The following is a 12,231-nucleotide window of genomic DNA, read 5'->3' on the forward strand; positions in this document are numbered from 1 at the left end:
AGTGAGGAGGTAATCTGGCAAGTGTTGGACTTTCTGTGATTGCATGATAAGGTGCCATGGGATTTAGGGATGCATTGGGAGTGGAATACAGGGGACCAGGTTGTGCCAGAGGAAATGGACCCTGCAGATGCTGACAAGTGATGGGAGGGCAATATGTGATTGGTGGCGGCAATCTGCTAGAGGTGACAGAATGGCAGCTTATGTTTGCTGCAGATTTCTATCATCCACAGTCCTTTGTTTTATTTAACTTTTCATGTCGTTTCTATTTCTTTCTTAATCCAATTTTTCTCTCTTTTCTGTGTGCTTTCCAAGTCAGATTAAATTCACAATTCTAATCTTCAATGCAAGATTTTTGGTTCAGGATTCCCTCCAATAATTTTTTTATCCCAATTAGTTAAGGAGGTAAACAATTGTTTCTTCTTCTTCTTTAAGATCCCAGATACCCTGTGGCAGCTGAAGCATTATTTAGATCGTTGACAGAAATTTCCAGCACAAATCCCCATAGAAAGACTATGGCTAAGTGTACCTCGAATGAATTGTAAACTCTCAGAACGAAATCTTGTTGAATCGTTATTTGGCAAGACAACACTTCGCTGCTTTTGTAATTAAAAAGTGCAATTAAACAGACGCATAATTCTCATCATTATACATATATCGTCTGTAAAATTATTGAAATGTGCATTGTACCGTGCGGGTTGACTCAAATGGATATTGTTTCACTTTCTTCTTCATTGGCAGCCTCTCAGGATTGGGGATGAGTTGCATCCACTCGGTGGTGGTGGGGGGGGGGGGGGAAGTGAGAGGTGGTGTGCTGCAGTGGCTAAATGTTTCAGTGCTGGGGTCTCAGATGGAGCCACAGGTAGGACACATGGCGTTTGAGGCGTCAGTGGGTGGAACACTGTTACCTCTGCTTGCACTTGTCCTCCACACACTCCACTTGGTGACGCTCAAAGTGGTTGTGCCTTTGCAGATGCGTTTCCTCCAGTTTGTGCTTTCCAGAGCAAGTGATTCGCATGTATAGGTAGTGATGTTGCTTTTGTTTCGAGGCTTTCAAGGTGTAATTGAAGTGTTTCCTCTGACCTCCTAGTGATCGCTTATCATTGCAGAACTTGGAGTACAGCATTTGCTCAGGGAGTGCTATATCAAGCATGCAGACAATATAACCCACCCATTTCAGTTGGCGTGCATGACCCCCGCCTTGGTACTGAAGATATTGGCCTGGGAGAGGATGCTTGTGTTGCTATGCCTATCCTGCCTATTGACTTGCAGATGTTTGCAAAGACAGCGCTAGTGATAATTGTGTAGAAATTTTGCAGTTTCTGCTGCGAATTGATGATTTACATTCGTTAGAGCAGGTGTACCGCTCTGTTTATTGAGTGTAAAAAATAGCAGCATCAAGTCCAAGAGGAAGCAACTACAAATACATTTCTCTGGCCTTGGCGTCACATTATTGAAGAAGAGTCGAGTCATAAAGTGCTTACTGCATTGGTACTGGACAACACCTGGTCTCGGCAGGGTCAGGCCATGCAGGTGGGATGCTGCAGGGTCAGGTCAGATGAGGTCAGCTCAAGGGTAAATCTCCAGCAACACATCTGGGAATTCCAGTATGTCAGCCTCCCCAGCTCACTCTGCACCATCTTGACTTGATTCTTAATCTGTCATCGGGTGAGTGGCCCAGAATTGGGTCCAAGTCTCTGGCTGGGTACCCCTCTGAAATCTGGCTACCCCTCTGAAATCTGGCTACCACCATCATTGGCATCTGTTGTGGTAGCAATTGGTAATAACTGGTGGAAGATCAGTGCTTGTTAGCCTCCCTATTCTTCAGCAGAGCCTGATTCACTTTAAGACTGACAAAAGAAGTGAGATAAATACTTGCATTTGTTTAGGCTTTTCCTTAAGCTCAAAGTCCCAAAGTATTTTATCATGAAGTACTTTTGAGGTGTAGTCACTGTTGACAGAAAATTAATATGCAGTCTAGGAAACCCCAACATGACAGTAATTTGAGATTATGTACATGTGTTCATAAGCAGGAAACATTTGTATTGTTTTGTCCCACAGTTTTAAAGCATGATACAGAATCCCAATAACAAATTATTAAAATAGATGCAGACCACATTAGAGCTTTGCAAATAATGATAAAATGGAAAAGGCATTTTGCCTTCAACTGCTCAAGGTATAATACAGGAATCTAAAGACATTTGTTATCAATCAAAGAGATGCACATAATGCATGAATAGAAATTATTTTGAGGAGTAACTAAACTAAAATTGTAACCATGAGAATTGAAGACAATACATTGGTTCACTAGTGAACTGAAAGTCTCCCATCAATCAAACTTGTTTTGTCTTGCTTAGATAAATATGATCAAATATTGAACTGGCTCCAAGGTGGAGCGGCAGGCTGACAGGGAAGTATTCCAATTCAAGGGTGGATTATTGAAAGAATAAGGAAAAAGAATTGTTACATTGTTTCCTCTGTTCAGCCTACACTGTCTCTTTGGATAATCACACCAGTGTACAGGTCGAAGTTGTTCAGATCAATTACTCCTCTTGGCAGACAATGCATTCTGTTAAAATGCCTTGCTTAAAATAAATGAAATTAAGAAGAAAAATGTAGTGCAGGACAGTTTGCATTCATATAGTACCTTCCATGACCAAAGTGCTTTGTGATCAATGTTTTGATGTGTAGTCACTGTTGCAATGTAAGAAGCATTGCACAATTTGCGCACAGGCATGTCCCACAAACAGCCAATGTTATAATAACCAGGAAATCTCATTTTATAATGAGAAGCGATAAATATTAGTGGCTAAAATACAGTGTGCATTAATGAATTTCCTGTTCATGTCAAAGCATATTTTGGTTAGCTTCTATTTTCTTGAAAGCACAGTTGTGAATTATAGATATCTGGATGAAGATAGCAGGGATCAGTTTAAAAAAAAAGGAAAACTGGATTGTTCAGCCAGCTTTTGCAAAATGGGATTCTGAACAACAAGCGAAGGTGAAATTGAAAAATAAATCTAAACTTAGAGTTGTTTAGTTGATCCAAAATACCATGGTAACCCTATTGGCTGTAGATCATAAAGTATTTATTACAATTACTGACATGGCAAATTCTGTTACGGGCCAAGAAAAAAAATCAACATGTTCTAGTTCGAAAAACAACCATGACTTTTTTTTCATTAGTTTATTTTTCTTTTTTCTGGTGAAAAGGGAGACGCTTCCAAGATTTGACGTTGTGTTCCTTCCAATTCATCAGCGAATTGTTCTGTGCTACAAACATTTTAATTGTCCTGCTGGAGTAAAATTATTTATTTAATTAAGTGATTGAATATACAAATTATATTCACATTACAGTCTCTTTATTCCTCATACTACAATAAAATATTAACATCTGTTGGTTTATCCGTTAAGAGATAGAGGATAATATTGGAAACAATGTCCATCATTACCCTGGAGTTTGAGATAATATTCTCCTTTTCATTGCAACCTTCCTTTTGTTCCACTGTTTCCCCTTGCTTTTACTTCTCTGGAGCTGTTACAATTTATTTTTGTTGTATAAGTCTGTTAGTACTTGAAAGAGTTTATCAAACACTGAATTAGCTCTGCCCATTGGAATATAAAGAACTGTTACTGGGAGGAGCTAATCAGCATTTGTTGAGTTGTTAGGCTACGATAGATTGTTAATCAGTAGAATAATCAAAGCTTATGGGGAAAAAGGCATCATTACAAAAAGTTAAAGATTTTGATTAAAAGTATGCAAAATTCCCCAATGTGCCTGTCTGTTAGGCCCTGGTTAACACAAAGCATGCATCAGTTTTCGGTACTTAACAAGAGTTACTATTTATTACAGAGAAATAGGTTTTAGCTACAGGTAAACAATTATGAACCATGAGATATAACTCTACTAATTAAAACTCTAACTCCACTTCTAAAAATGCCACTAGCCACATATACAGCCAAACATACAGACCGATACATTAGAAAAAAGATGCATTGGCTGGAGGGAAAGACATGCCTTCATTGATCAGTGCATTGAGTGTAGGAGTTGGGAAGTCATGTCATGGCTGACCAGGACAATGGTTAGGCCAATTTTAGAATACTGCACTCAGTTATGGTCTCCCTGATGTTGGAAAGTTAAAAATCACGTAACTTTGTCCACCCAACACTGGCATCTTCAAATCATGCTATTGGAAAGATGTTGTTAAACTTGAAAGAGTTCAGAAAATATTGACAAGAATGTTGTTGATATTGGAAAGTTTGAGGCATGACCTTATAGGGGTTTATAAAATCATGAGGGGCATGGATTGGGTGAATAGCCAATATTTTATTCCCAGGATAGGTGAAAGGGGAAAGATTTAAATGGGACCGAGGGCCAACATTTTCATCCTGAGGGTGGCGCATGTATGGAACGAGCTGCTAGAGGAAGTGGCAGGGCCAATTACAATTCTAGTATTTAAAAGGCATCTGGATGAGTACGTGAATAGGAATGACTTAGAGGGATTTGGGTCAGATGCTGGCAAATCGAACTTGATCAGTTTAGGAGACCTGGTCGGAGTGGATCATTTGGACCTGAATGGTCTGTTTCTGTGCTGTATAACTCCAAGACTCTATGGAAAGGCTTTGAATGGTCCGTGTACGTTAAGATAATCCGTTCCCGCTTGTCATATCCAGTTATTCTACAGTCTTACTTCCTGCACTTGATTGCATGGGGCACAGGACGAGTGACTCACACTTACATCTCAGATTTGTTGTTTTACAGCCACAGTTTACAGCTACCTATGAGGGAAAATAAAATGGCTAACCTCTGGTTTGAGATGTTTTCACCTGCAGAGGGAAGCACAGCTCCTTCCTTTCCAGTGGTCCACTGGCTTCTCCTAAATATTTACACAGTGCCTGTTAGCAGGCAGAAAGCTTTTGGCATTTAAAACTTGTCACCAATCCCCAGACTAATCAGCTATGTATTGCCTGCCAAATATCCACTTATACACACTCTTGGCTCCAGACCATCTATGACTCGACTTTCCCCACTGCTTGAATAAACAGCAGTGTTAACAGCACATGCATTGAGTCTAAAGTAACTTGTTTTTAAAAAGTGCAATAATCTTTTCTACAGTCCTTGGTTTTTAAAACAGTCATTTTTGCCATTTTAGTTCACAATCAAATATACAGAAAATAAGACTGCACTGTCCTTACATGCTCTGACACTGAAAAATGTAATTTCTAAGTATGAAGTAGCATTCCATTGTAAAAATATACAGAAGAGAAAACCTTGTTATCGTTTAAAAGCTTCTGTTTTGCTGTCCAAGTTTTTCATTTAATCTCAAGTATATGCCTCAATACTTATTTATCTTCCAGATCAAAATTTAAATATGACTTATAGCCCCTACTTATTGCTTCCTGCTTTGTTGTCTGTGAGAATGATTTGATCTGACTGACTGATTAGACCACCTGCTACTTGCTTTGTGTTTGAACATGAAAGACCCTTCAGACAGCTCAGATCAAACTGATGTTAGAATAAAGGATAGTTGCACTCCAGAACATGCTAAACAAAAGAAGCTGTTAGGGAAGCTCAGCATGTCTGGCAGCATCTGTGAAGAGAAATCAAAGTTGATGTTTCAAGTCCAGTGACCCCCCCCCCTCCTCAGAACAGAAAATGCTAAACCTTGATGGGTCATTCATCTCAAGGTCAAAGCTTAGTGAAAATCCATCATAGATGTAGTAACCTGAGATTTGAACACATGGAGAAAGAAAACAGGGTGGTTCCAAATACAATACTTTGGATAACCTTGGGAGAACTAATTCCTACTTCTTTGATTTAAATCTACTTGGACCTGTACACTAGTTTGGCTTTCTCAAAAACACTCTCCCAGTGTCTGCATGGGTATCCTCCGGGTGCTCTGGTTTCCTCCCACAGTCCAAAAATGTGCAGGTTAGGTGAATTGGCCATGCTAAATTGCCCGTAGTGTTAGGTGAAGGGGTAAATGTAGGGGAATGGGTCTGGGTGAGTTGCTCTTCGGAGGGTCGGTGTGGATTTGTTGGGCCAAAGGGCCTGTTTCCACACTGTAAGTAATCTAATTTACACCACCTCTCAAGCCACGTGACTTAGAAAATCTGTTTTCCGATATTATCTACTCAACATGAAATGCTGGGCCATAGTTCCCCTTTCTGCACATCCATCCCACTGTATTGTCTTTGTAACGTTCCTAGATACTTTCTTGGCTTCAGTATCATTGACCGCTTTTGTAAACAGATGCTACTCTCCTTATATTATGGAGTGAACTTTCTTTCTGTCCAATATCCAGGTGAACTGTAGGAACACGTTGAAATTGCGTTGGATAACTCTGACATTGTGTAGTGGCTACTAGAATTTGTCACATGTATAATGCATAAAATTAGGAAAAGCAAAAGGATAACTTAAGGAAAGATATAACAATTAGGGACTAAAAACAATGTATTCTGGTGGAGGCAGGAGACATAACTGAGGTACTAAATGAGTATGTTGCATTTATCTTCATTGTTACTGCCAATGTTGTTGGAAAGAACAAAAACAGAATTAAATAAATTGGTTGTACTCATCGTGGAAATTCAGCTGTCCAATACACATTGTCTTTAATAGAGTTCAAGTTTAAGGACTCCATAACTGTGTGTGTATACAATGTTGTGATTCTGCCTAGTTATTAGCCTGCTGTGGGTTTTCAAGATTCACACGCCACAGAATCAGCGTGCTTCATAACTTATACTGCACTTACTGATTTAAATAAACTAATCCATGGAGTTAAACAAACCTGATAAGCAATTGAGCATTAGGCTTTTAACATTAACATGACCTGAATAAGATGCATAATTAGTTACCGAGGGAAATAATGCTGGGAATTGCAGAGTTTCAAGTCACAGCTTTCTCATTCTACTTGGATGTGAGGTTAGGACAGAGGCCTGGAGGATTCCGAAGAAGAAGTGTTCTAAATGAAAGACTGCACCAATTTGTTACTGACTTGATTGAGTTTTTTGATGAAGTAATAAGAGGATTGCTAAGAATGCTGTTGTTCATTTGGGCTTTTAGTAGCTTTTAACAAGTACCACATAAAAGATTGTTTGTAAAATTGAAGCTAATGGAATTTTAGAAGCAGAGGCAACGTGGATATGAAATTAGCCAAGAACAGAAAGCAAAGGTAATGGTGATCAGTTTTTTTTACCAACAGGAGGACAATATGTAGTGATGTACCCTAACTGACAGTATTAAGTCTGCTACTCTTTTCATTATACATTCATGATCAGTATTTGTGTATACAGATTAGAGTCTCAAAGCTTGCCAATTATATTAAACTTAGAAATGTAGGAAACATTGAAGAACAATGTACCAAAGTTAAAGAGTATTAGGTCTGGTGAAATGGGCAGAAACACAATAGATAAAATATACCGTAGAGAATTGTAGTGATAGTTTTTTTTTACTAGGAAATAAGAACAGTGACATTAGAACCTAAATTATAAAGAGGGTGTTGGAATAGATATACAAAGGATTTTATATATTTTAATCTTTGAAGACTGTTAAAATGGCTTTTTAGAAGCTTGATTTTATCAATTGAGGAATAAAGTATAAAAACTATAAAGTATTGTTAACTCTCTATAAAACACTCGTTTGGTCTGTCCTGGAGTACCATATGCTATACTGGGCACCACACGTTTTGGAACAATGTCAAGGCCTTTGGGAGTTGCAAAAGAGATTCCCAGAATGAGATCAAGGATAAGAGTGTTTACATTTATGAAAGGATTGGAGGAACTGCAATCATTAACTTTAGATCTGAGAAAATTAAAGTCATAGAGTCACAGAGTCATAAAGTGGGACTTCATGGCAGTGTCAAAAATGTTGAAAGCTTTTCTTGGAATATTGTTATGGACTGTTTTAAGGAATTTCCTCAAAGTTATTTGTGATCAATGTATTGATATGTGGATGTGTGGATTTCTTACCCTTGGAATGAGTCCATTTTAAACAACTATGCAGTAAAGCCTTTGGTACTTAAAAGGAATGATAAGCTTGTTTTATATGCTTGCTGCGCAAGTCACGAAAGAAAATATGCCATAGAGACACACACGCTCAAAAATTAATTATAGATGAAGATTAAAAGCAGTACTTACAAAAACTAATTAATAATTATTCTCAGTTTGATGTAAGTCCATTGTTATCTGAAATGAAGACTTTGGAACGGCATAGGTATCTCATCAGCTGTGATGGCTTCCACAATTGATCTACCAGAGATTGTTTTTAAAGGTGGCTTATAGATGGGAAAGAGGGAGGAGAGCGCCAATAGCCAATCTTTGTTTCTGCTAAACAGCATGAGTGGCCCTGGTTGATTATAGCAAGCTAAGAACGAGGCTTATTGAACACCTTTCCCTCTCTCTCACTTTCCCTGCTTCTGCGATTATGTCTATCTCATGATACTTCACTGGCAAAAGTCTGTTTTTGTCACATTCCCTTGATTTTAAAAGACAAGTTCTTATCTGTTTTAAGAAGCCTGTGTTTATGGTGATATACACATCACCACAGCTTCCACTTTTTGATATACTACACAGATTATGTAGTAACCAACTTGAACATCACTCTGTACCTGGCACTTTTGGCAGTTTAATTTTGTCACAGTTCCTTTCATTACATAACGCAGACTTGCAGGGTGGACTTGACTGACACGGAATTTACTCTTTTTGTAAATTTGCCCTTTGGTAAACACAGAGCACTCTTAGCTCTATCTAAGAATCTATAGCAAACTGCTGTTGATAAACTTATGTGTACTGTCCAAGCTGACTTAATCACCATCCTAGCTAAAAACATAATCTCTTAAAAAACATTTGCATATATTTCGCACCCTAAATGCAATAAAATATTTTAAGGTATTTTACATCAGTATTAGTAAGGAGAAGTTGACAATACATCACATAAGAAATGACCAACAGCTTGATTCAGTAGGTGGGTTTTAAGGAGTGAACTAAGGGAGAGTAGAAGCATAAATAATGGGAGATAAATAAAGACAGAATTCCAGATCTTAAGGCATTGCAGGCTGAAGGACTAGCATCCATATTGAAGCAACTAGAATTGAGTTAGTTTCAGAGATCAGAATAAGAGAATTGCAGAACATTTGGAGGCTTGTTGGGCTGGAGTAAATTACAAAGACAGGGAGAGGTGAGATTATGGAGGGACTTGAAAACAAGAATGGGAACTTCGAAATAGAGGCATTCCTAAAATATGACCAAGTATTAGTCAGCAAACGCAGGCATCATGATTGACTGTTTTTTATGCAGGAAAGGAAGTAGGCAGCAGTGTCAATCTCATAAGGTGTAAAATGTTGGAAATTGACCCAAGTGTGTTAAAATAGGCAAATTCAGAAATGTTAAAGGTATAAATGAAAGTTCTAGTAGACCAGCTGGGGTAGGGGTGATATTGGGCAATGATACAGAGGCGGATATAGATGGTTGCATTGATGACAAGAATCATCAGAAGTTCATCTCAGGATCAATTGTTAAGTTGTTAGCAATGAATATGAACAGTTTGGCTCAACCTCGGATAATTGTCTGGGAGGACTATGGATTCAGTAGTTCAGAAGTAAAATAGAGGATTCCTGCTTACAATTCCCAACGATGGATCCAGTCTGGGCATTGGGAGTCAAGGAACAACATCTCATTGTGTAGTCCCAATGGCTTCACATAGTGGCTTCACTCTCCTTGATGTTTGATTGGAGGAAATTTCTGCTGGTTACGTTATTTACATGAGTTAAGCAGTCTAATAAAAGACACTGGAGCATTCCTTCAATTCTTCACATAAGTGCCAGCCTAGATGAACTGCATAAGACTCTGGAATGGGAGTGAGAATTCCATGTTCTGACTTAAAGTGAGGACGTGAGGGTGGCACAGGTTAACATATGTGAATATTGGTAACATGTTCAAACCCCCAGAGAAAACAAGTGGAATGAATTTACTGCCTTAATTTAAGATAAATGTGTTACAAAGAATTTACAACACAAAGACTGGCCACTTGATCCAGCTGACCTTTAACTGGCATTTACACTTCAAGCACCCAAACCCCATCAATATATGTCATTCCGTTCTCCCTTAACTACTCGATGCTAGTAAGCTTCACGTTCTAACCACTCCCTAGTTAAAGAAGCTACTTCTGAATTTTCACCTTGATTACTGAGTGACCATATTTATGGTTTTTTTTTGGATTTTCCCACAAAGTAAAAGGAAACCTTTATTCGGGCTCTACACAGCTTTGTCCTCTATCGAGAGCTGGAGGCTGTTTCCTGGTAGTAATGACCTTCAGTTCTGGTATTATCCTTGTAAATGAATTTGCATCTTGCCCGGTTCTACGTGAGAGAATGCGAATTCTTAAATTGAAAAGGTGCCTGTAAACAAACCATTAGTCAGTTAACAGAAACTCAAACAATGCTTTGAAAGGAACGGACATACATCTTTAGCAATTTGTTAATTATCGTGGTTAAATGTAACTCATGTTTACTCTTGATTGTGGTGCAACTTGTGTTTACTCGCTTGGAGACGAGTCCAGGCTCGTAGTGTTTCAGCGGGCCCGGTATCCCCGGCCTCTCATTCTCCTGTTTACAGATTAGAAAGAGCCAAAGTCCGACCCGCCTCCTCTTCCCCTGACTTGACTTCCCTCCTTCGCTTCTCCCGGGTATCGCCTCTCGCCTCCCGAACCGGATTCGTTACCAACATTTCTGCATTACCAGCAATTCTGTGGGTCGGGACTTCCTCGCCTTGTGTCTTTCACCCCTGAAATATGGTGCTGCATCTGCAATCCAACCTCACCCTTTCGCAGGGGGCCAGGCTGATGTTTTACGCCTTAACCCCCAGCGAAACCACATTCAGAGAAGTGGAGGAGGTCCAGGACTATGTCCAGCAGGTGAGCTGCCCAGTTTGTCTCCTTCTGGCTGTCAGCTTTCACCTAAGGAACTCCTATTCCAAAGCAAGTTTCATGAACAGTACTTCCGGGACCTCCGAAGGCCACATATTTCCTTTCTAAATACAGCTTGCCGGATATCTGATCCGGGTTGGGGTTAACCGGGCAGATATACCGGACTCTGCTGGTAATAGTGCACGATAGCATATACATGTGACAAGTCAGTAAGAGGTTGAACTTATATGATAAAATGTGGAACTAGCTAAAATGATTTTATCAAAGCCCCTGGATACCGATACCTTGTGATATCTGACACTTTACCATTCTTGGTTCTTTGCCTTTGGGCAACAGGTGAATAGTGAGAGATGGACGACGCAATGTGATATCAATGAATACTGAATCATATTGTTAGACCACAAGTGAAATCATAATTTATTACATCACTTGTTTTAGCTGCAAATCACAGTGGTTACTAATTTCTGAACCCATCTGCCTCCTGTCATTGAGGCACACGCAATTTCTGTATTCTGGAAAGTACATACAAGTGCACTTCTAGATGGGATTATTATTATAACAGTATAATTGCTGGGGGTTTGCAGTAGCAATAACAGACCTATGCTTCGGAACTCTACATTTGAACCCTGGAAATCAGGCGTTCACCACATCACAGTACTGAAATGAAGTCACAAATGACCCCCCATTTCACAATGACAAGCATAAATTATATGTCCATGCCCATCTCTGCAATCTTTCACGTGGTTAATCATGAAATTTTGCTGCAATATTATTGGTTAATGTTCAGCTGGGTGAGTTTCCACTTGGCTGTTTGCCATTTTATCTGCTTACTTTTAACCAGCAAATTATCTGCAATCATTATTCATCCTGTTCCCATGCCATTACTTTTATTCCTTGGTCCTGTCCTATTTTTCACCTTTTAAGTGGCTCCTGACTGTCAGTTTTCACATGGACACTAGTAAAACACAGCTCAGCTTCCTCACAATGTATTTTGACTCTTTCATTGTCTCAAAATGATCAAATTGCTCGTCTGACATCTAGTGCTGGATGAGCATAAATTGCCTCCAATTAAATATTTGGTAGACCAAATCCATTGTTTAGTCTTTTGCCACATTGTTCACTAATCACCACCTCCAATTCTCTACCTCGCAGTTGCCTGAGCATGAACCAGATTGTTGGAAGTCTTTAATGTTATATTTAATGCTCCGATGCATCTTACCACACATCTGCACCACTACTAAGATTCATTTCTAACCATGTAACATTACCTCATTCCTGATGAAGAGCTCCTGCCAGAAATGTTGATTTTCCTG

The 12,231-nt window shown here is 39.1% G+C and overlaps 1 protein-coding gene and 1 long non-coding RNA gene across 5 annotated transcripts in view; one reads left to right on the top strand and one right to left on the bottom strand.

The window, feature by feature from the left end:
• Nucleotides 1-2,061: 2,061 nt before the first annotated feature.
• LOC122549794 lies at nucleotides 2,062-10,820 on the bottom strand. Its single transcript, XR_006311660.1, has 4 exons — nucleotides 10,731-10,820; nucleotides 9,617-10,391; nucleotides 4,803-4,874; nucleotides 2,062-3,293 (listed from the first exon to the last, which is right to left on the bottom strand). It is a non-coding gene; the product is annotated as an uncharacterized LOC122549794 (long non-coding RNA).
• Nucleotides 10,486-12,231, top strand: part of agmo (alkylglycerol monooxygenase) — a 367,119-nt gene continuing 365,373 nt past the window's right edge. Inside the window, exon 1 of one of the 4 annotated variants that reach the window (XM_043689828.1) lies at nucleotides 10,486-10,906. In XM_043689828.1, the coding sequence (XP_043545763.1) occupies nucleotides 10,784-10,906 (123 nt within the window). In that variant the 5' untranslated portion in view covers nucleotides 10,486-10,783. The remainder of the gene's footprint in view (nucleotides 10,907-12,231) is intronic. The other 3 variants (XM_043689829.1, XM_043689826.1, XM_043689830.1) reach the window with 3 other exon arrangements.

This window comes from Chiloscyllium plagiosum, chromosome 5, assembly GCF_004010195.1.
Source record: "Chiloscyllium plagiosum isolate BGI_BamShark_2017 chromosome 5, ASM401019v2, whole genome shotgun sequence".
In the NCBI taxonomy this organism is placed as follows: Eukaryota; Metazoa; Chordata; class Chondrichthyes; order Orectolobiformes; family Hemiscylliidae; genus Chiloscyllium; species Chiloscyllium plagiosum.